General features: G+C 35.6%; 1 protein-coding gene across 1 annotated transcript; it reads left to right on the top strand.

The window, feature by feature from the left end:
• Positions 1-1,469: 1,469 nt before the first annotated feature.
• On the top strand, positions 1,470-2,910 carry LOC128022213 (PAT complex subunit Asterix). The gene is made up of 4 exons (XM_052609547.1): positions 1,470-1,638; positions 2,086-2,191; positions 2,336-2,433; positions 2,611-2,910. Exons 1-4 carry the CDS (start codon positions 1,589-1,591, stop codon positions 2,675-2,677), a joined length of 321 nt encoding a protein of 106 aa, XP_052465507.1. The 5' UTR covers positions 1,470-1,588; the 3' UTR covers positions 2,678-2,910.
• Positions 2,911-25,647: the final 22,737 nt, after the last annotated feature.

Here is a 25,647-nt window from a genome sequence, read left to right as displayed (position 1 = left end):
AAATGGCTGCTGGTCAATGGCAGGGTGGAAGAGGCGCAGAAGTATCTCATTCAGTGTGCTAGGATGAATGGAATGTACAGTTCCCCTCATAAACTAGACAGTGAAGTAAACATATCTAGCTAGTTATTATTAGGATAATCAGTTGTGATCTCATCTTTTACCTCTTTGTTAAAAACTTAATTAAAATCATTTTGACTGTCAGCCAGACCTTAAAGAAAATCACTGTTAGTGAGGTCTCCAACAAGAATAATTTCTACCTTGATCTAAGGAAATCAAAACTGAGGAAGATTGTGTTTTTCTCAGGGATTTGGTATGAATTAGCTGGCTCCCATGGTTGGTCATATTATTCGAGGATATGTGGCACTTTGCACCCCCTCTAGTGTTTGCTGTCACTGCAGATCTCAGTGGATGTGTGCTCTTCCTTCTACCTGAGACCTGAGAGAATGTTCTGGATATAGAGGAGGGGAGGTATAGTATCATACAACCAGTACATAAGCATACCAAAATAGTTTTCTGCTCAATCCCACAAAATGTGAAATACTGTTCTACCTAAAGATTTTAAAACAGCCATTTCACAAAACGTTTTTAAGTGTCTTACACATTACACATTACACTAAGTGTCTATACATTTTATTGGTTCACCATAATACTGGATTAAATTGTGACATGCTGTGAAATATTATTCTCTGATTTATTTACTTATTTAAGGCACACATGTCTTTACCGAATCAAAGAGGGATGTTGAACTCACTGTGATGAATTCATCGCCTACGGCTTTACAAGAGAAGGATTCATGAAGGCAAACACTGTCAGAAAAACAATGATTCCATACAATTCAACATCCTTATGGAAAGATGTGAATAAACATTAATAACATTACTTGCAAGACATTTATGTTGCACAAGGGACAAACAACATATTCTATGTACTTGAGGGTAAGATTGCACAATCCTAAAAACACCAGTGTAGTAGCTTAAAATGTAATTAAATTTAAAAGTCAACAATTAGCTGTCTATTAAGATGAAAAGGTCATGAGGTGTTTTTTCCTTCTGTAACTTTACAGAAATAAAATATAAAGGTGTTTGAATATTAGCATGATTCTTGTCTTCCTGTGTACATTATACATTTACTCTTGCTATGAATGGTAATAATGGAATGAAATGTAATGTATGCATTCTGTAATTTGCCCTTTTTTAGACTGAAATTTAGATTTCATAATTCAATATCGTCTATGTGATTATAGGGATGTTTTGAAATATTATGTGGTTAGAATGATTTAATTGTAGCACTCAACACATTCTGATTAACAGTATTTGAAAATATAACAATAACTTGCCCGTTAAATATTTTATTCAATTTTCAAATAAATATTTTACACTGGTGGCACAATTATGCATTCGATCTCTCTTGTCAGTCAGTCGTCTATCAATAACACTCCTAAGCGGCAGGGGGTGCAAGTGTACCACGTACAGCTTTAAATACAACCGAAAGAGTCGAAGTAGAATTACTCCACAGGTCAGCTGTTCGCTGACGTGCTGCTCTTAAGCTCTTAAATATATATTTATTTTTATTAGGATTTTATTATAATATGACCGTGAACAACATGGCAGATCCAAGACGACCGACTAAGATTTTTCGGTGAGTATTATATCCGTAGTTAAGACTCTTAGATTGAGATGAGAGTTTTGATTGGCTCTCGTTAGCATCACCACTTTTAGCTAATGGCTAATGATAAGACGAGATTAAATGAAACATTGCAGACAGTTAAATAGATGCTAGTTTTTATCTAGTAATATGTTTTAAATTGTAACATCACTGAAATAAAAGCTCTATGTTAAATGTTAGCAATATTAACTTTACTATAGTCATATTACATGGCATGCTTTACTTCTAATTAGCAGGCATCAATGTACAATCGTATGTATTAGAGAATTATTGTTGATCAGTTATTGTTCACCTAGTTGCATCTTTATGGATTTTTCTGCCAAAATCATGTTAGTGTTCTGTGTAACTTATAGTACGAAGAAAAAGGCCAGCCTACACTGACAGCATTAAAAGACAAGGCATTAAATGTTTGCTTTACAGCTACAAGCCACCTAATACAGAAACCAACCCCACATTGGAAGATCCTACACCTGATTACATGAACCTGCTCGGCATGATCTTCAGCATGTGTGGCCTGATGCTCAAGGTGACCGGACTCTCATTTACATAAACACCTGTGTTTACAGTAAACCCTTTATGATTATCCTATTGTTTATGACTAAAACACGAGCAGACTGATGCACAGCTCTGATTTAATGTTCAAATTGTGGTGTAAATGTGTTTTTGGCAGCTTAAATGGTGTGCGTGGATTGCAGTGTATTGCTCGTTCATCAGTTTTGCCAATTCACGGAGCTCAGAGGACACTAAACAAATGATGAGCAGCTTCATGTGAGTTGCTTATGTGTGTTTGTTTTTGCCTTCAAGTGTTGCATAGTTACTTTATTGTTTTGGTCTTTTCATAGAATTTCAGACATTTAGTCTACTTAAAGAAATCCTCAAATGTAATGCGTCTGGAATGACAAATGACAAATTTAATGTACATCCCTTAAACGTTCATTCCTTCAGGCTGTCCATATCGGCCGTCGTGATGTCGTATTTGCAGAACCCACAGCCCATGTCGCCACCGTGGTAACAAATAATCCAAACCCAATAAGCCATCTCAGCAGGGACTGCGTGAGAACCAGCTGATCCACCCACTGTTCTTCTGGGACGCAGGGACATGCACTCATCAGCCCGGCTGGCAAATTGACCGATGCAGTTCCTGTTAGACCGTTTCATGTCTTCCCTGTGTTCATCAGTTGTTTTTATGTGGTATAATATTCATATGCTGTGAAAGATTGAGAAATAAATGAGTAATTTTCTGCACTGCATCAAACATTTTCATACTGTATGTACACAAGTAGTTAGTGCTAATTAGGACACTTTGAAGTGCAAAACTAGAGTTTGATGTTAATGTATTCGTCCTGCAGCTGCTGCTTCTAACTAAATGTGTGGACAGAAGTATATATAAGCCTTTTATTCTGAAAGATTTAGTTCTTCTGAGAAGAAACCGCTGCAAAAATTATATACAGCACTATATAGACACGCCAGATTTATTCCTGTTAATGTGTCCAAGACGGATTCTACACAAGCCCGGAGGATTTAAGGAACAACTGGCAACTCATGAACGGGCATTTTTGGAAGCGTGTTCTTATTAGTAGGAGAAATGTGCATAATGTTTTTGACACTAAGGTGGTTTCTTAAAAAAAAATCTGTTTTTACCATGTTTGATGGTAAAGGAAAATGTGTTTGTCTATAACCTATTACACCACTAGGTGGTCACAATTTATCTGATCACTTTTCTTTCAATATCATAATCTAGGAATGTGTTTCTGCCATCTAACCATATTTAATGATTGTCAAGTAGTTTCATGCTATATCTTTTTCCACAACAAATCCAGTTCTCACGAATATGAGATGAAATTCAGGCTCTAATTTGAAATAGAAAAAAGTTTTATATACACACACACACACAGTAATGGTAATGTTTAGAGTGCTATGTAAGAGGCTGATTCACAATAAATCCTCATCCTGTAAATTGCCATTCAAAGGTTTAGACAAACTAAAAAAAAAAAGCTCTAGAAATGTTAATCAAATCAGAACAATCTTGTTGCCATTTTTTGCCCTATGCTCACCAGTGTATATATATATATATAGATTAAGAATGAAACTTTACATAAAACAATTGTATAATCCAAAATAACAAGAAACGGAAATGTATTCAAACGTTTGTGAATTGAATTTTATTTCATTTATTTTGACGTATGCTTTATGTCATTGACAGTCAAAGCTGAGTCAGCATTTAAACGTCATTACAGAGACCACTTTTTTAACGCCTCATCACGTTTATTGGCAAATTCCTTATTCATATAATGTTAAACCAATCCAATAATTATATTTTATTGTGAATTACTATAAGAAATATTATTGTTTGTTAAAAGCCTACAATTTCATTACGTATAGCCCTCAATCAGTGAGATTTGCCTTTAAATTTCCTTCATGAATAATAATATGTAGACTGTCATAATAACCCTGAGTAAGGAGGAGAGCACACACACGAGCGTACTGTCTCTCACCCACCACGCACAGTTCTGATCCGCGCCTCTGCTCTCAGCGCCAGGACAGTCACGTATCCGTTACGCGCACAGAGCGCAGCGCGAGACTCCTCGTACAAGCGCAAGCGGCTCTCGCGCCACGTAGAGTCGTCTCTCGAGAGCCTTGACAGAGCACATCTGACGAGAATCATAAGATCACACTGAGAAACAACACAAAATTGTCTGTTTTGCCCTACAAAAATACTTAAAGACAGAATGTTCCGAGCGTGAAGATGGATATGACCTCCTGCTCTGAGACAAAGGACCTCGGACCATTCAGTTCATGGAGTTTCTGTGATAGTTTTGTCAGTTCTAAACGACAGGTGACCCGGACGAATCCAGATTCCAGGATCATCGCTGAAAAAACACAAACCTCTCTGGTAAGTGTCTCTTTAATTTCTCTGATCACAATCGCTTATTTTTCATACATAAAGATAATATTTTGCTCTAGCCTTTATACAAATAATTATACAAATAAGCCTTTATACAAAATAATATTAATATTATATAAAATGAGACATCAATGTATATAACGTTAAAGGTGAAATTACAACATGAACACTATATACTAAATATGCATTAAAAACTATTTTTTTATATAAAGTAATTTTATCTGTAAATATACTGTAGTCTAAATTTATACAATATGATAATTGGTTTAGTATCTATCTATCTATCTATCTATCTATCTATCTATCTATCTATCTATCTGTGGCATCAGAGAAGAGTCTTTAATCTTTCTCTGGTTGAAAATTACCATGAAATACCATGGTACAGTACCTTTGGTCATGTACCATGGTCATACTATGGTATTCTTTTCAAGTACCTTGCAGTAAATACCATGGAAATAGTATACAGTATATCAAAATACTATGATTTTGCTCCTTGTTATATTCACTATATCATATAGTATCACAGCAGTGCTTCTTTGTTTGTGTTCAACTCACACTTATGTATTTCTTAAATTATTTTTCCCCCCAGTCTTTTGCTGTTCTTGGTGTGATGGATTGTACTGTAGTTAGAGCTATTTATCATAATGTCTTCACTCAGCATATTATTTTTGCTCTGAATGGTACTAAATGCAGCAAATCATTTTATTGTGTTTAAACATTTCCCTCTTCCCTTCTTTATAACAATACACACGTCAACAGCAGTTCACTATAAAATTATTATTAGTAGTAGTAGTATTTTAATATGCAGCCATGTGATATGCCTAATATACTGATTGAGTTCAGTCCAGAAAAACTGATCTCAAGCTTGTTACATGACATCTTTGAGTTTAAGTTTTTGTGGGTTTGGAAAACTTTGTAAATGTCACCCTAACTGAATGACTTCATACACACCCACACAATGTTGAGGCTGTCTGTGGGCTGGTGCAGTGGAGACCCAGCCCACACAAATGGCCACTTGCTGTAACACACATGGATGCAAATGAAATCATCCAAAATTGGGTCTTAGTACCTTTTGTGGCTGTGCATATTGCTTTACCTTGCCATTACAGTGAGATTTATGATGTTGTCGCTTTAGCAAACAAAGAAAAGCGGGATTCTTTTGTCTTGTCCAGGAAGCCAATGCATCAAACCCTTTAAACAAGGATGAAAAGTGTTCCTGACTAAAAATACAAAAAAAAACAGGAATGTCATGATGCTGCCAGGCTCCAAGAGAGGACTTAAAAATGTGTGAAGGCCTTTCAAGATGTCTTCTGGTTCTCCTTCACCTCATTGAATATATTTCCTGTTGGAACTGGCATGCACATTGTAATAGCTTTGCTCTCCACTGGCCAAAAATAAAGAGGCAGATTTAGTTAGTTCCATCTTTAGTGTCTGATCATTGATACAAGCTGTGACTCTCCTAATCACAGCCTGACAACAAAACCTGCCTGTCAACAAAGAGCAAAGCCACAATAAGGACTGTAGTGTGAATGTATTCCATTCACATTTTGGCAACTGTGCTTATCTTTTCCTGTGCTTTAATCCATTTGTGTCTTTCTTTTTATCTACCCTTTGTACTTGGGGGAAAATCACTATAGCATTTGCCACAACTTCAATGCTTTGCTTTCAGAAACAGAACAGTAGAAGTGTTATCAGCCCTTCTGGCTTGTCTCAGAGAGCCTCAGAACTCCCCAAAACATAAACTTATTCCTTGTTCTTGTGCATGTGTGAGTATGTTTTTGAAATTGTTGAGTGTGTATGTGTCACTTTAAATTACTTTATTCCTCCACCCGTTTCACGGTGGACAAATTCTTCAAACACAGTCAGCATATATCGTAATCGTGCATCATTTATTTTCACCTGACATGGGTCTATTGCAATTTTCTCAAAAAAACTATTCAGCCTTTTTTTCTTCCATTTTGATTACACATCACATATTTTCTCCTTCATTTCCTTTTTCTTTCTTTTTTTTGTTTTGTTCTTGTCAGTTTTTATTACTACGATGAAGATGATGATTTATAGTATTATGAACTACATCACAATATAAATATTTTCTAATAAAGACATTTTATTTAATAATAGCAGTTTATTATTTATTTATTAGAAAATACTTTTCTGATGGTTTATAATGTTTATAATGCTGTGGATAAATAAATAAATTAATATTATTTATTATTTATATATTTGCAGCACTACCATCTCAATGTAAGTTTTCCAATAATAAAAAAAAAATATATATATTACTACTACAAATACTACAACAAAAACAACAAAACATGATAATAATAATAATTACTATTTATAATAATTATTTACAGCATTATGGACACTATCACAATATAAAGTATTGTATTTTCACTAAAGACATTATGCTGTGATAATGTGTTCATATTTATTTAATGTAATTCATTTATTTTCAGAATTACCAACACAATACTTCTTGTGTATTAATATAAATGTATAAAGTCTTCTAATAAAGAAATAAAATGTTACTGTCAAAAATATAAATAATAGCAAGCAATACCAATACTAAAACAACAGCAAAAAATTTATTAAATAATAATAATTATTATTCCTTTTGTTGTTGTAGTAGTTATACAAACAGGGCATATTAACAGGTTCATAAATAAAAGGCATATTATACATTACAAATTAATCAAAGGATAGATTTTATGCTTATTTACACATTTTTAAATCAATTTCTTGATACAAGTATATTTAATTTTAATATTATATTTAAAATATTAATAATATATTTGTAATTTGATATGTGACATTTTTCTAATCTCAAAAAAACTTTTTTAAAGCTTTCTTTTTAAATTTCAGTAACTATATTCTTTAAAACAATGACAACAACAACAACAAAAGATTACACCATGAACATTTTTGTAAAAATACATTAATTTCTATACTTTCTGCCCCCATAGAGCCATGCTGTCTCCCATGTATACAGACAGCTCAGTCATCATGGAGAGAGCGCCGCCCTTGCAGAAGGGAGGGAGAGTGCAACCTCAGGGCCACAAACTGCGCTCTCATCCTCCCACCAGTGGGAGCAGTGTTTGTGCCAACCCGACCTACTACCATACTGTGTATGACATGAGTGATGCAGCATGCCATGACTACAGCAAAGCCAATGGAGGGGAAACCGTAGTGATAGATGGGACACTTTACTCTTTGATGCCCAGTGACTCTCTGATTCCTCCTGTAAGAAGGAGAGGAGGCCTAGTTGACCACCGTGATGTCATCAAAGCACACCAATCCCATAAATTGCAGAGCACTCCACAGGCCCGACGAAAACAATGGGAGTGAGTATTAAATAATCTGTTACATTTTGAAATATCTTGGGTTTGATGACTTTGTCACTTTGAAATGTACTAAAAAAAAGTCCATCATAAAGCACCAATCACGTGTTTTGACATGTTTAGTCATTTGATGACATTTAAGTTTAATGTACTTTTGCGCAGGTAGTTTAATGTCAGTGCTAGTCCTATGAATTTAATCATCAACAGCATAATCTTGTTTCATGTTGAAATGTCAACTGATAGAAGTGATTGTGAAATACACCCACCTCATTCATCTTTTTAAAAAAAAAAATATCTACCAGTATTTTTTATTTTGTACAACATTGCACAAAATCTGGATTCTGAATCTATCTTTCTGAGACCTAGTTTGTTGCCATGCCTCCTGTACAGCCTTCAGGGAGCAGACTGTCACTCAAAATATTAATCTCCTATCATATCTCTGAGAATAAAGGGTAGGTCATGTAGGAGAGCATGTGTATGGACACACTGATGGACACGGTGATGACCACTGCTGCACACACCCCAGCAGTTAGTGAATGTGAAAACCTTGGGTTCTGGTGAAACAGATCTGGAATGGACGGGAGAAAATTAAGACCAAGATGGAAACATTAAGGCAAAAAGGGCAGTTGTGATTATGTGGTTTTGTTGTAGTGGCATAGAAAGCCTGTTTATATTCTTGTGTGGTGATTAGTGGGTACATGCTCCTCACGAACTTGTCAGCTTCAGTCAAATGCTCTGCTGACTTTTGCTTATAATTGGAGCCCGTCAAAATGATGTGTGTATTTCTGTGCAGCTAGCAGAACCAAATAGAATAGCAAAAATCATGCATTCCAACCTTCCATAGTTTGGACAAACAGGTAAAATATACATATATAGCGACTTACAGTGCATTCAGGCTAACATTTTTTACTTAGCATGTGTTCCCTGGGAACCGAACCTACAACCTTTTGCACTGCTAACGCAATGCTCTGCCACTGAGCCACAGGAAGAATGAAAAAATGTACAAAAATATACAACATTATTAATGTATTTTATGTTAGGTAAAACCATAAAATTATATCTGTAAAATATAAAATCTAACTTTATGGTTTATTTTATAGTTGTTTTTGGTACAGAAATAATTTCTTTACCTAAATATAGTTCACCATAGAGAGCATGTTCTTTTTGACCTTGACATTGTTAGCATAAATACATGTATCTTCCGCATCAGGTCTCTGGTGTTTAGAAGAACGTGCCTGTGTTTTTGTGTGTTTTGGACAAAGTTACAGTGAATGTAGAGTGACAGTGGAATCCAGTCACGATTTCTGTTGTGCTTTAGGGGTGTGGAGGCTTCCACTCTCATCGCTCACCCACTCAATCTGGCAGTCGTAGCAGTGGGGAGACATGAGATAACAGGTTACTGAGAGAAAATGCATTCTCACCTTCTTTCACTGACTGACTCATTTCCCCTCACTCTCTTCTCTCTTTCTTTTTCCCTTTCTTTTGACACTCTGTCATACAGCAGATACATTTACAATCAAACACACACACACACACACACACAACTAATAACCCATATTCAACACACAAGATGTTTCAGTTCTTACATACAATGGTGTCCAGAAGTCTGAGACTACATCGAAACTCTTCATGTGATATTTAATCTGATATATTAAGTCTGTGTGTGATATTGACCATGAAAACTGCAGTGTGGAGATGTTCAGATATTCTTGTGCTCATTAAAGCACAAGATGCTCTCTGGATTTTTGTAGAATCATGCTATTATATTATATTATATTATATTATATTATATTATATTATATTATATTATATTATATTATTCCCAAAAATATAAGATACAGCATAAGCCCAAGAGGAAAAGTTATAGTTTCATACATTGGCCTAAAACTCTGTAAAACTGGCCCCATCTTTATTGTTGAGCTAATTGTCATTAGTGGTCTTAGATACTCCCAATACCAATAGCAATACACTGGAGAGTAGACTCTGTTTTTCCTCTTTCACATGTTCTCCTGCCGCTGCCTTGTGTTCAGTGTTTTCCATAAACATGGGGTACGTCTCTCACACACTCTCAATTAGAGCACTGCTATATTAAAACAGCCTCTTAAATAGACCAAAAAAAAAAAAACTGTCTATTAGCTGTGTATTGCTTCTGTTTTTCATCCCTCATCCCTCACCCTTATTTATCTGTGCTGTAGATTACTTCAAATCTTATTTCAATGTACCCCCTATTTAGGTTTAGAATGAGAAGCTTTAAAATCAGAGCATATGCTGTGAAGTAGTTTACATTTATAGACTGTACACGCACACAGACACTAACACGCATAATCGCACACAGTCTTATACAGAGACACTTGGCAGCAAGTGCGGACAGATCAGTGGGCAGTGTGACAAGGGGGCAGTTTTCGAGCGGACGCTTCTACAGTTTCCGCTGGCAGGAGAGACCTAAGCTGCATAAATAGGGTAGCCATGCTATTTTTAACATCCATAAAAATGGGCTTTTTAGTATTACCAAGGCCGCAATGAACTGAAGCATTGATTTAAGGCTGAGAGACTGGAATGATTTGTGGAATGTGATGTTTCAGGTTTCGAGGCTGCATGATGGGTCAATGTCATTCACACAGCTGCAGTCCTTTTCCCAACGACTGAGAAAGTGCCAACAGACAAAAATGTAAAGACTTCCTGATTAGATTCTGCAAATAGTTTCCATGTTGATTTATACCAGTTTCAAGGGTAGATTGGACCTTGGTGAAATGTTATGAATTTTTGAAGCACAATTCTTTTCCTTAGACTATAAGAGACCTTTTTTTTGTGATATTGATTTTACAGCTTGATTTTTAACTGTAAATTAACTATATCTGCACAATTATGGAATTACATTTGGTTCAATAAAAATGGACGTAACTTTATAAAACTGAACGTAACTTTTTTAGAAACTCTCAAAAATATGCCATTACAAAAGAAGAAAAACACGATGAAAATGAACCCAGTCGCACAAATTTAACAGGCTTTTCAAATATGCTTCATTCTTTGTTAATGTTTTTCAAATAATCGTTTTCGCTAATCTTGGATTCTGAATGCATTGCCACACATTTCGCTTTTGCTTCGCAGTTTTTCGTTTGGTGTTTTGACACAAACCTCTTGTGGGGGCGGGCTTAACAGTGATCTACTCTGATTGGATAGTCAGCTTTTGATGGACAGGTGCTCTCTGACCGGGAAGTACAGATGCCACTCAGTGTCGCTAGTGGCGTAGACATTGTGGGGGCATGTTTGAATGAGCTGTTTTAGGGGTGTGTGACAGTCTTAACTTTGATAAAGAATATCTCTTTGGTTTCGAGAGTTTAGTCTTTGCAACTTTACAGATCTTATTAATTAGTTTGTAACACTCCAAAGAGAAAGGAAACATTTAAATCGCATCATATGACCACTTTAAGATTCAGAACAGAATAAGTTAAATTATAGTAGAAAGTTAATGTTACATGCAGAGAGAGGAAAAAAAAGATTTACAGTGCGATAGCAACAATGAGATGAAACAGTTTTTGTGCTTTGTTCAGGGGAAAGGCACTTTTGTGCTTGGGTGGGCAAAATTTGGGTGGTAGTGAAGTCGTATTTGTATTATATATCACAAAAAGTGTTTTCAGAGCTTTTTAATTCCCAGAGGCAGCATAAACCTGTGTGCAAATCAAAGCTGCAAACAGTGTATCACATGCTCAACAGGTGATTGTTGATTTTCACGCACAGTTAACAGAAAGATAATATGCAGAGCAAAACTATAATGTAGGCTGTGACAACATATTCTACAATAGTTGTTTTATTCACATGCTTAAACTGATGCAGTGGTTTTAACACAGGCCACTGAGAGCAGAACAGATGTCTGTATAAGGATAGTAAATTAGCTGCATTGTGAATAGCAGCTGTTGTTCTCCATGAAGAAAAAGCTTAATAAACATACTAAACAATGTTTTAATGAAACTCTGAAGATGCAAATGGTTTCTAGAAGAGTTAGTGAATAGAAAATATAACATTGGTATAAAAACAACAGAATTCAAAGAAACCATGATAGAAAATCAGTGTGAGAAAGACCAAGGAGACATTATATATTTAGTTGATGTGAGAGAATGGATCAGTAGATGAATATCACCTAAGGAAATTGTGAAATGGAAAGTAAAGGAATGAAATAAGCGGCAATCAAGAGGAGTGAAACAGGAGACAGGTTTATCGTTAAGACTAATGAGAACAGACACTGAGCCACTGTTCTTTTTTTTTTTTTGGGGGGGGGGGGGGGGGTATTCCAATTTCCCTTTTCTCTTGCAGTCCAACTTAGCTGCCTTCTTGCCCTGCATCCTTCCTTTCTTTTTTCCTTTGGTCCCCCTTTCCAACTATCTTCTCTTATCTTCTTTTTATCTTGAATCAATCTGGCTGATTGCCATGCATTGGAGACCTGTTCCAGACAGAGGTGTCCCTCAGGACTTAGTTTCTTCAATGCGTGTGTGTGTGTGTATATTGATTGCTTTCTGGTGTGGTTGGGAAATCGTAATTCCTGACGTGTTTTAAACCCTGTTGTTATTGAACCTTCGAATATACCTCAGCAGTTTCCATGCAACTATGCCTCTCCATTAGATTCATTACTCTACATAATTACTTGGCTGGATCCAAATTGCTTGCAAATGCATTACGTCAATCTAGGAGTCTGTGTCGTAAAACAGGGCACTGTCTGGTTTTTGAGCATCATTTATTATACCTGGGATTCCTGTCAAACCACAGTGTTCTCCGAGTCTGAGACTGCATCTCCTGCATCTCAATTATGCATTTGTGTCATACTTTCTTCCTCTAAGAGATCTCAGAAGTGTGTGATGTGTGTCTCTGTACGACAGAAAGCAGTACTAGTTTTTATAGTTTGATCCTAAGGCTGGACTGTATGTTCATTCGCTGTGTTTCTAGAGTTTGTGTCTACTTAAATTTGCTGAAAATTTGTTCACCGTATAGCTTCAGGCCATCCATGATATAGATGAGTTTATTTCTTCATCGGATGTGATTTGGAGAGATTTAGCATTACATCACTTTGCACACCAATGGATCCACTGCAGTGAATGGGTGCCATCAGAATGAAAGTCCAGACAGCTGATAAAAACATCACAATAATCCACAAATAGACTCCAGACCATCAGTTAACGTCTTGTGGAGTATAAAGCTACAGTACATGTTTGTTGGAAACAAATCATTAAGATGTTTTTAACTTCAAACAAGTCCTTTATCCATACGTTGCTTTCTCCAGTAAAAGTAATCTCACCTGAATCAGAAGAGAAATACAGATCATGCACCGTTTCCAAGCTAAATGTCGGTGGTTTTTGATGTGAGAGGACAACAGGAGATGGGATTTATTTTTTCACTGGAGGAAGCGTTATTATTGATAATTGTATTTTGGCCAGAAACTGAGGACTGTGGTCATGTAGATTTTTTTTTTTTTAAGGCAAATTTAATTTTGTGTGAGCTACTCTTTTAAAACAAACTAATCTGACCATTTCATAATCATAATTTCTGAATCAGAGATTCAGTTTAAAGAGAGAGAAAAAATTACATTCTGTCATTTACCCTCATGTTGTTCTTTCCTTCTTCTGCAGAGAACAAAAGATATATAATGATATTTAATTAAAAAAAATCTATGAAATGCAAATCAACCGGGTGCGATATTTTCTTGGACCCCACCGGATTGCTTTGAATTGACAAAAACAATTAAAAGGATGGTTCACCCAAGAATGAAAATTATCATAATTTACTCACCCTCACCCTCATGTTCTAAACCGGCATGACTTGCAAAAAAAAAAATATATATATATATAGTAATAAAAAATAAAAAATTAAAAATCTCAAACCGTCATTTTTTTTCCACAGAAGAAAGTCACAGAGGTTTGAAATTATGTAAGGGGGAATAAATGATGACTAAATGTTCATCAAAATATATTCTTGTGTAGTTTGTGAAAAAGAACTCAATGGTGAAAAAAAGAGATAAAATTCTTCCTATGTTTGTGCATCTTTCAATCTCCTGTTCTTAATATCTGTAGGGCAGAACTCACCTTATTTTATCTCTCTGTCCTCTGTCATTTCTCTGAGCCATTTAGATGCTAATACAGCCAGTGAGTCCATCCCATCTGCTGTCAGCTCAAAGGTCACAGCTGGGCCAGCTAAAATCTGCTCTGGGGGGCTGGACAGTCTGACCCTTATTCACACCCATTTTGACTTCCTTTTTCTCCTGACTAAATCACGGATAACAAATATGACACAATACAAACATGCATTAGCCTATGCTTTATGGGATATTTCATAAAACCGTATGCTGCAGGTAAATATGAGTGTTATTTAAAGCATATTTAGAGGTTTATTTTCACATTAAAAAAAGTCTCATTATACCTTCTTATTTCAAATGCGTTCACACGACTCTGAATTGCTTTGTTTATTTTCAGGTGTCAGATAAACTCCGGCTAGATATCGTCATATATTTATGTTAGCAAATAATCTAATCTACAATAAATGTGAAGTAGAGGATGTTAAAGATATAAAAATCTAGCTATTGTGTACAGCCAGTTTTACTATCAAATGTTCTATCTTTAAGAAAGTCAGACAAAGACAGTTTCAGGAAAAGTGAAAGAGGTGCTGAGACTAACATGCTCAAAGCAATCTTCTCAATGGATATTGTTATAAATAATTTATTTATGACCATGCTATAATTTTCTCTCATATTCGGAGATTACTCTCATACTTACCGTTGCCTTTAGTTCACATTTTGTTGTCCTGATTTGTTTATAACCTTAGAGACGTTCACATATACTTATAAAGAGAAGACACACAGTAGATGCTTGAATTTGGCTTTATTTCAAAACTAGAAGATATTCAAAGATATGTATTTCATATATTGCATTATAAGATCATATACTTTTATTTACTTTTTTATATACACACACACACACACACACACACACACACACACACACACACACACACATACATATATATATTAAAATGTAAAAACAGACAGACAGACACTGAAAAAGACAGACGGACATTGAAAACCAGACAAAGATTCTGTAGTTATGTAGGTAATTCTATCTATTTATTAAATGTATTCATTGAAAGGATCCAGAAAAATGTATCAGTTTTAAGCAAAAAAATATATATATATTTTTTATATTATTTTCTTTTAATATTTTTCCCATTCAAATAAATCCTCAATGAGCATTAGATACTTATTTCAAAAACGTTTAAAATCAAAGTTTTAAGGATTGTATACAATTTTATATTTATATTATTTATATTAAAAGTATTTTATTTAGAAAATATACCTGTCATGAGCAGTAGCTACACAAGGTGGGGCTGTTCAACCAAGTTATTAAATTTTTTTTTTTTTTTTTACTCTTTCAATGCCAGACACGTGGCGGCACTGCAGGACAGTACTTGTATATTTCTGCAGCCCCACCTACTGTTTTGTCACCCTGTAATTACCCACAGCTGAGGGGGATCTTCTATCTGGATACACATACTCACACACACACGCCGCTCTCTGTCTCTCGCCCACTCTCTTGCTCTAAGCCTCGACACAACGTTGTGATGATCATTACAGCAGTAGTGTTAGAACTCATGCTGACAGGCTCTGTCTATTAGTTTGATTGAATGGATTTAATCAGTATGATTACCGTGTGCTGTGCCTGAATTCTCTATGATATCTGTACAGTTGAAAGCAATAAAAGGCTAAGAAAACTGATCCACCAGAAGACTACACTAACATCTTATGCTGTGAATAAGGTGTTCACCCTCATGTCGTTCCAAACCTTGATAACTACATTTAGCATGATATCTGAGCTGCGTTTTTCCACTAAATGACAATGGGTGGTGACTATGTGCTGATCCAAAAAGACCAAAAGTAAAAAAAATGTAGTTCTTGCTTCTGTGGTAGTTCATAAATATATTCCAAGTCCTCTTAAAACGTTTCATAAATTTGACTCAAATGAAAGTTAGTGTCACTGGTATAATAGCTTTTTGTTCATATTTTGAATTCATATAGCCTATATATATAAACATACAGTACTGTGCAAAAGACTTAGACCACTAGAATTTTCACCAACAACAAAAAAATTGTTTTAAGTCTTCATAACATAAATTACTTCTATGTTTTGCTGTAGTGTCAGTAGTAAATATCAGTTTACATTTCCAAACATTATTTTTGCCATTTATTGTAATAATCCAGTGATATTTTTGTTTGCACAATGAGTCTGACAGCAGACAGTGCTCCACACAGAGATCTGATCTCATCATCACCAGTCTGTCTGGAATAACATGAAGAAACAGAACAAACTGAGACAGACTCAATCCAGAAGAACTGTGGCAATGTCTCCAAGACACTTCAAGAAACCTGCAAAGCTACAGTACTGTGCAACGTTTTTAGGGACTTAAAGGTCAATCAAGGTTTGGATGCAGGGACCACCAGAACAAGATCATTTGACATTTTTTGTCCCCAAGTCTCATCTAATTTCTACAATTCTCCCACTATGATCGCCCTCGCTGTACATGAAGACGATATTGATAGACATCTTCTTCCAGGCAGATTTGTAACATCCTGTTAATTACTGATGTCTTTTATTGTCTAATTATTGTCCTGATGGCTAAAATGGGATGGCATATTTGAGAAAATAATTTACTAATTAATGAGATCCACCCCTCCCCCAACAGTTTTGCAATGGAAAGTTAGATGTTTGTGAATGAAATCACACTTTAATTTATTTATTAATTCATTTATTTTTGAATGAAAGAGGAAAAACAAAGCATAATTGTTTTCACGGTCACCTCAGCTCATATTTACTATGGACGGGGTAATCATTCTAATAATATCTTTATTAATTTTTTTTATTATCTATATATATTTTTTTTGGGGGGGGGGCAATCCCATTAAGGCTTCTACATTGCTCTTAATTTTGATATTTTCTATTTGTGAATCACAAACACCATTTGGTTATTTTATATATTTACATTTAATCATTTAGCAGATGCTTTTCACCTTTTTTATTCCTCTTTAGTTACAGACCATTAATTAATCAAAAACAGAAGCTCTCAGGTTTGTGTCTGATGAAAAGCAGCCGTGTTTATGTACAGTATAGTATTCCCAGCAGTCACCATGTCACCAGCGTTCTGTTCTGACTAGCGTCACTGTTAAGTGCTCCAGCTTGTCTGAGTAGCCATGCATCACATCGCTCACATGTCTTCTCAGGGTCACTCTCCCCGATTGGCTGGCTGCCAGTTTCAGCTCTGCTCTTTTCTCAATGAAACGTTCAGTGAGTGTGATTTACGCTGTCCTAACGGCAGTGGAAATTAGATGCAGCAGGGTGCAGATGGCAAATGCACACAAAAACAAAAAAGGATATCAAAGCATAGAATCAAAGCAAATGTTAAAGGTATGGTTCACCCAAAAATGAAAAATCTGTTATCATTTGCTCTCTCATGTCATTCCAAAGCCGTATGATTTCCTTTCTTTGGTGGGACACATAGAATGGGGGAGTCAGTAGTATAGTAGTATGCTATAGTGCAATTTATTATAAAAGGCATGTAACGATAAAAACTCCCTAATCATCGGGAAGAAGGAGGCGGGAACCGGCGCACAATCAAAAAGCATTTTAATAATAAAAAATAAATACAAAACGGCGCGTCAGCCCCTCACGGCGACTGACGCGCACAAATAAAAAAGCAAACATACAATAATGTCCCAGGCCTGGTCCTCTCTCGTCCTTCACGGTCGTCACTCCAGTTTTATATCCTTCCATCTCCTACCTGGGACTCGATACTGGCGGTGGGGCGCAGGTGTAGCTCATCTCCAATCACTACACCTGGCCTCACTCCTCGTTCCCACGCCTCTCGGCCCCGCCCCACTCGCCACAAGGCATAATAGCTGTTTTATGTTTGTGTTAAGCAAAGAGATTTAACTGTTTCTTTCATAAATCTTTTTGTCTCCTGCACGAGACAAACACATGCTCATCAGCACAAATCCTTTAAGCGCAAACCATGAACACATACTCTTTAAATCTCTCTTACCCATTAAGAAAATGGTATGCAAACGGAAGACTGGACTTAATACAGTGTTTTGCTAAACACATCCTTCTGCATTACATGCTCACTCAAGCTCTCACAGTTTGGGGTTTATTTGGTGCAGCCTGTAGTAAAATGAGGATGCTCTTTTTTTGTTTTATCCGCACCTGCTTAATGTTCTTGCTTTTTCTGAACAAGGACACTGAAAATGGGTCATATCTTATTATTAATCCTTTCTCTATCATGCAAATTTTATTTATCTATTTTTGTTCTTTCTTTCTTTATCTATATATTAATACACTGTAGGCTATATTTATACAATATAATTATTTGTTTTAGTATCTATCTATCTGTCTGTCTCTTTTCGTTCTATATATCATTCTATCTATCGTTCTATTTATCGATCTATCTCAGGATTGGTCCACTGATCTATCAATCTGTCTGTCAATCATTCTGTCTAGCCATGGATAGTTCTAACTTCCAGTTAAAGTGCTTTTCTAGTTAAAATGTATTTCCTTTTTTTTTCTGAATTTCAATTTAAATGGACTTAAAATTCTGATTCAAGTTCTATATTGTGTTTTGTTCTTATTTTGAATTCAGGAAAACTGTATGTTTTTCTTTAATAAATTGTTCACAATTAATCTAGAAATTATTTCCAGGGAGTAAATGGGGTCCCTTTTGATTTTATGTTAAGATCTCAGATTCATTTAGACCGAAGGGACATTGATGCATTGCGCAAACACAAAAATATACTTCCTTCTCTCTCCTTACCCCTTCCTTATCATTTCCATCTTTCTCTAACTCACATCATCAGACTCCTCCCCCTCTCTCTTGGCAAGTGTTTTCACTTTAATTGAAAGGCCCTAAGTGATGAATCAGGGCTGATTTGCCATTTGCAGGAACAGGAAAAACGAACGCTCAGCACACTCGCTAGATGCATGGATGGATGAAAAGAAGAAAGGATGGAGGGAGGGATCGATGGGCTGACGTGGTCTCATTGCTCTCGGCCAGACTCATTCACCATCTCTCCTGCTTACTCATAACTTACCATCCACCTCTGATAACACCTCATGCTTTTAAATAATTTCCTGCCCGTAATATGCTCTTTTCATTTTTCTTTCTCTCTTTTAGTCTACAGTGCTGTCTGTTCTTTTGAACCATAAGAATTGTCAGCATTTATGTAATATATTTTGATTATGATCCATTTATTTTGTTTATAAATCTACTAGTTCGTATTGAAAGAATAGTTGTATTTTCCTTGCAACAAAATACATTTTGAAAAAATGCTGCTAATTTTAAATGCTTAAATATCTAAAGAAATATGCAATTTTGGCTCCAAATGGTGTAGTTATGACATCTGCTAGCAGTGCTCGGTTAATTAGCCGTATCTTGACCTCCTAGTTTTTGCTTAAATATTCACCCCCTTCTGTCAAAGGTTTTTCACTCTTAGATTAAGAATATACGGAGCCCCGCACATGCAACATGCAAGAAAAATAAATAAATTGTGTGCACGATTTACTGATTACTTCCCTCGATTAATAAATCATGTGCACAATTTAGCAAATCGAGGAAACAAAAAAGTAAATTTTGTTCACAATTTATAAATCGAGGGAACGAAATAGTATATTGTGCACACGATTTAGCCTACTATTTTTTTTTTCCTGCATGCCATGTGCAGGACTCCATACTAATAAAAGTTGGTAACAGATGGTACGACTCGTTCTTGTTCACACCTTGTAATTCTTCTCTTATCCACTGTCATGGATTGCAACAGCCAATTTTGGCAGCATATCAATGTAAATCTCAGTGCAAATGCCACACAAACATAATCTATTGTTAATCGGGTAGTTCACCAAAAATAAAAACCCTTTACTCATCCTCAAGTTTTTCCAAAACTTTATGCATTGCTTCTACAGAAGGATTTTTATTTTGAATAATGTTGGTAACCAAACAGTTTAGGGTCTTATTGACTTCCATAGTATTTTTTACTATGTATTTAATACTATGGAAGGCAGTGGGAACCAAAACCATTTGGTTACCAACATTCTTCAAATGATCTTTTTTGTGTGTGTTAAACCAAATAAAGTTATTTTTGGGTAGACTTTCCCTTTAAAAACTGATTTAGGATACAGTTTACGTTACGTAACTTTACTTTATGAGTGTGTGTGGTTATCTCAGCAGGGAGTTGAGACATGGGGCTAAAGTGGCCACACCAGCTACTGTACCTCTGGTTCTTGACTATGCAAATTTAGTTTAAATGCATGTGTATTTATATTGTAGACACATACAGTGTGTGCAAACACTCAGCATGTGTGTGTACGTGTGCACATGTTTGTAAGTGCTGAACCTTCTCACTCCATCTTACTCCACAACAGTCTTAGGCCATTAGCTGAGGGCAGCAGTGAAGTCTGACCCCTCCATTCACTTTCTCCACCTCTTGGTGCCTCCCTACACCCATCCCTACTCATCAATCAGTTCATCAATTAATACACACTCAGTCCTTCAGCAAACACACAGAACAGCCAAAAAAAAGACCAATCTCCTAATTGTTGTGGCTCTTCTTCCATCCTCTCCCATTCCTCTCTGTCATTTTATCTCTCATGCTTTCCCCCACTCATTAACTCTCTGTCTGAAGACTCTATCCATTGAACACTATCTCATTGGTCTCAGAACTGAAACAGATACAGATAAAGACAATATATTTATTGTAACTTAATATAAAGGCAGTAATAATAGAGTTATGTGTTTTTACATAAGCTGAAGTGATATTTTTTTGTGCCACCTAATTGTATAGCTTTAAATACATTTTGTTCTGCCTAAAGTAAAAGTAGAGCTGCTTTGCTGTTTTTATTATGTTTTCAATCATATAATAGAGAATCAACATGCAAAGCATGCGAGAAGGATAAGACAAACTACAATTAACCATAAAATCATATGTAATATTAAATATTTAATATTAGCTAATTGTATATTATATTGATGTATAATATACAGCAAAAGTTACAGTATTTATCAGTCTTATAGTATTTATTAATTTTGGTAAATTTTATTTGATAAATAAAATACCACTGTTCATTGTTAGATCATGCTAGCCCTGTTATAATTTTTAATAAGTGTTGAAAGTGATTATTCACCCAAACATTCTGTTATCATTTATTCATCGTTTTATTCACCCTTCCATTATTCCAAACCTGTGTGATTTTCTTCTTTCATTTTTAATGTCATATTTTGTGTTCCACAGAAGAAAGAAAGGCATACAGGTTTGGTTTAATCTTCTGTTTATCTATGTAAGTGATGATTTCTGATCATTGTATGGTACATACATATTGGAGCCTTATACTAAAGTACCATGGTACTCAATGCATTGCCTAATGAAATATTAACCAACATAACAAAGGCCAGCATGCATCGGTGCTGAGATGTTGTGTTTGTGTGTACATTTTTTGTTCCTGAGTCTGATTAAATAAAAAAATAAAGTTGTATAATATAGAGGAGTGAACACTAGGGGCAGGACTTTCTTGGTTTGGACATTCATAGGAAAACACATCAACTTGCTCAAACTTACACTTGGAGAGGCTGCAGAGAGTTAAACAGATCAAAGTTTAATAGCTGGGCTAATATGCATGGCTACTATGAATTATTTAGGTTTATGAATCATTCAGTGAGAGATGTCTATTATTTGACACACACACACACACGTGTATATAAGAAGTATTAATAATTATAATACATTAATATAGTACTTTAAGATAAATATTATACAGCACATATTAATATAACAAATTAATATTTACAATACATTTATTTTATTTTAAGGACAGAAGAAAGTGGTTGAGTAATGCTCATATAAATTAAGATAAATAGTATTTTGAACACTGTTTGATATACGCAAATTGTTGAATGCTTCATGATTTCATATAGCAACTATAAATGTAGTCCAGGTTGTAGAAAGTAATTGGAAATATATAAAATAATTAATTAATTAAAAGAAAAATATTTAGTTTTCAGATGCTACTTAATTTGTTATTTTATTTTCAAATTTTTGTAGGTGTCCTAAGTGTCTTAATACATATTTGGGCCACTGTATTGTCCCTTTAATCCTGATCTCTCCTGTCAGTGCAGAAGAGCGAAGTTTGAGTATAACTATTTCTCAAAGACTTCATAAGAGCAACTTGCTCCTGGGATTATAACGACAGCATCTATTGCCACAAGTGCAGTCTTGTCACATCAGATTCCTTTGATTGACACCTCCAAGCTGGGGCATTTATTCTTGCTGTGGGTGAGCGAGGTTCTTTTTAATGTGTTGCAGTCACAGAACAGTAGAGTAAGTGAGTTCTCGAGCATATTCTAACCTCTTGAGACAGCCTATAAAGGGGCTACACATACCTCCTGCTGCCGTACACCGAGATAAGCTGAGGATGAATCTATTGCACTCACTAGCATGGTTTAAATATAGTAGCCCCCACCCAACCCCCATCTCCACATACACGCTCTTTATTGCTGAGGGACTCATGGGTTCTTGGCAGGTGGTGATTTTCTGTGCATTCTTATTGTGCTTTACATGCTGTTTGACTTATTTCAGCCATTTCGAAATGCCATGAAAATGCTCATGAAAAGTGATCTAAACCACAGTGTCAACATAATGAGTGGCTCAGCATATCATTCCAACTGTTTTTATCCAACTATCTATTAATTTTGGGCATTTCTTTTCAAAGTGTTTCTTCGAAGTTAAGATTGTCAATCATTAAGTGATAATTGGACTACATTTTACAAGAAAATACTATTTCACATTTAATTTAGTGTGCTACTTGATGTTTTTTGTGATATTTGTTAGAGTTTTCTGTAACACTTTATTTTACAATGTCCTTGTTACATGTTACATGTACCTTCTATTGTAATAAGAGTAAATTATGCATAATTACTGTACATGCAATTAACCCTAAGCCTAACCCTATTATTGACCCTAAACCATTATTAAAGGAATAGTTCACCCTGCAATGATCATTTGCTGAAAATGTATTTACCCTCAGGCCATCCAAGGGTTTGATTCTTCATTGGAGCAGATTTGGAGCAATTTAGCATTATATTACTTGCTCCTTATGGTTGCTGTCAGAATGAGAATCAAAACAACTGATAAAAACAATTATTTATAACTGTTTTGGGCTGTGCATAATATGTGCATATTTCTTTCCTGATTCAGACAAGGCATCTTTTTTTACTGGAGAAAACAGTATTATGGACAGGGGACCCATATTTCATGGAAGCAATGAAGTTAAAATTATTTTAATTATAAATTTGTTTATTACAAACGTGTAGATTTTTCTACACAAGACATTACTTGATGAACTGGAGTCATGTGGGATTATTGTGATGTTTTTATCTGCTGTTTGGACTTTTATCTGCTGTTTGGTGAGAAAGTGATAAAGTGCTAAATTTCTCATCTGTTCTGATAAACAAACAAACTCATTTACATACTGCATTGCCTAAAGATTGGCAACTATTCAGCAAATGTTCCTTTTTTTAGTGAAATATTCTCATGAGTACATGTTGTTAATCAATATTACACACAAGTTACCCTGCCACAACATCATTGCTTTATGACGGTAGAGTGTGAGCTTTCCATTTGGATACGATTCTCACCACTTGCTTGTGGTAGATGTAAGGGTTATCATGCTTCATGCTATGTGCAGTCAAAACACCATCTGGTAACCCTGAATATCCCTGAAGGGCCAGAGCTTAGAGAGCAAGTGGTTAGAGAGTTATATGTCTTTCCATTCTAAACAAATTTACACATTTTTACATTCTCATCTTCCTTTTCCCATGCATTCTGATCCATTCCCTCTGTTTCTTATTTTACTTGAGGCTAGATGAGTGCAGAGAGACAGGAAGTGGAAGGATGGAATGAAAAAGGAGAGGAGCAGGCAGGGGAGAGAGAGCAAAAAGCAAGCCAGAGTGAGAGAGAGAGAATGCGGGGGAGCACTGGGTGCTTCCTGCAGGGTTGCCGTGTAAACGCAGTCTGAATGACAATTGTGCACATCAGGGCCCCAGCACGACTCACGGCTCAGCCAGAAACACAGGAACACATAGCATGCTGTTACATATACATGCACGCACACATGCTGCACTGAATGCACACAAGATATATTAATATTGATTTTTTTTTTTAATTCCTTATTTTTCACATCTGAACTGGTTATGATGCAAATATCAAAAATTTTGAAAATGTTTTTGCTGAATGCTAGCAGCTAATAGTCACCTATGTGCAGTGTGTGCTGCAATGGTGATTCCTCTCTCACTCACTCTCCTTACTTTACTCTACTTTACTGGGCTGTGTGTTACAAAACCTTTTGTCAAATTGTCTCCCCAAGCGAATGCATTAGGCCTTAATTAACCATGTCTCTCAACACGGAGGCTGATCATCTTTGTTGCATTACACCAGGCGCTCCAGCAGATACGCTACAGACTGCGCATCCACACCTCTCACCGACACTTATGCTCGCCCACTACCAGAACAACCACTCCACCCCCTCAGCGGGAATCCTCCCTTTTTATTGCATTATTATGGGCGGCTTGACACGAAAGCTCCTGGAACAAGTGCACTGACTAATCATGCTTTACCTGCAAAGCTTTATTTCTGATACTGAGTTTGTTTGTTTTTATTTCAGGACCACAGATAATGCAGTTTCAGTGCAGGGGGATAGTTCATGGTTTCAGCACCATGGACAGCGCTAGTGAATTTTGACTGCAAATATTGTGATTGCTTTCAAACACAACATTCCCAAATTCAGTTCACAGCCCTTTAGTATGCCACCAGCTGTCTTCAGATGGAATTCAGACACGTTTTCTCAGCAAGTTTAGCTCGAGAGTAAACCCAGGGAATTAGCAACCAAAGGCATTTCAGAGGCTGGTGCCAGGAGGACAGATGGGCATGATATGAGCTGAGTGTTTTTAGGACGTGCACTCTCTCCTGAGTGTCTTTTCAGGCTGACAAACTGTCTGTTCAGGGAGAGAGAGAGAGTGTCACATTGCACTGTTATGTAAAAACATGGTATTTGCTAACTGTACTATAAGTTATCTGACATATTCAAAAAAATCATATTGTGTTTTAAAAGAGATATCATGCATTTTATTCAACTAAACATTGTTAAAAAATATTTCACAAATTTTTTTAAGATTATGTTTTTATAACATTTATAATTTATAATAATGTTTCAGCAGCCATTACTCCAGTCTTCAGTGTCTTATGATCCTTCAGAAATATTTCCAATATACTATTCTGGTGCTCAAGATAACATATTTTTGTTGAAACCATGATACATTTTTCAGGACTTTTTGATGAATAAAAAGTTAACATTATTAAAGTTTACAATTTACAATATATAGCTTATTTATTTGAAATATTTTTGTGATGGAAAAACATATGTTGATTAATATTTCTATGTTAGTATTAGAATTTTGTTTATGAAATACAGTAAAATATTTTTTCTTACCATGTATTTATTTAGCCGTAAATATAACACATTTATAGTGTATCATAGCGATTAATTATAGTAACATTTACAAGAACACTGAAAAGACCCCACAAATCCATACTTGGTCAACAAGTACACACTCCCTCTTCCGGCAAGGTGTATGACTCAGACACAACACGTATTGAGAGATATGAATCCA

This window comes from Carassius gibelio, chromosome A11 (genome assembly GCF_023724105.1).
Source record: "Carassius gibelio isolate Cgi1373 ecotype wild population from Czech Republic chromosome A11, carGib1.2-hapl.c, whole genome shotgun sequence".
Taxonomy (NCBI): domain Eukaryota; kingdom Metazoa; phylum Chordata; class Actinopteri; order Cypriniformes; family Cyprinidae; genus Carassius; species Carassius gibelio.
Note: the sequence above shows the minus strand (reverse complement) of the source record. Positions and strands in the feature narration are given on the sequence as shown.

Bases quoted from the DNA above. Each gene is read 5' to 3' on its own strand.
- LOC128022213 (XM_052609547.1), top strand. From the start codon at position 1,589: ATGACCGTGAACAACATGGCAGATCCAAGACGACCGACTAAGATTTTT. The intron at 1,639-2,085 runs GTGAGTATTATA...TTTGCTTTACAG, and splicing joins CGACCGACTAAGATTTTTCG to CTACAAGCCACCTAATACAG. The intron at 2,192-2,335 runs GTGACCGGACTC...TGTTTTTGGCAG, and splicing joins TGTGTGGCCTGATGCTCAAG to CTTAAATGGTGTGCGTGGAT.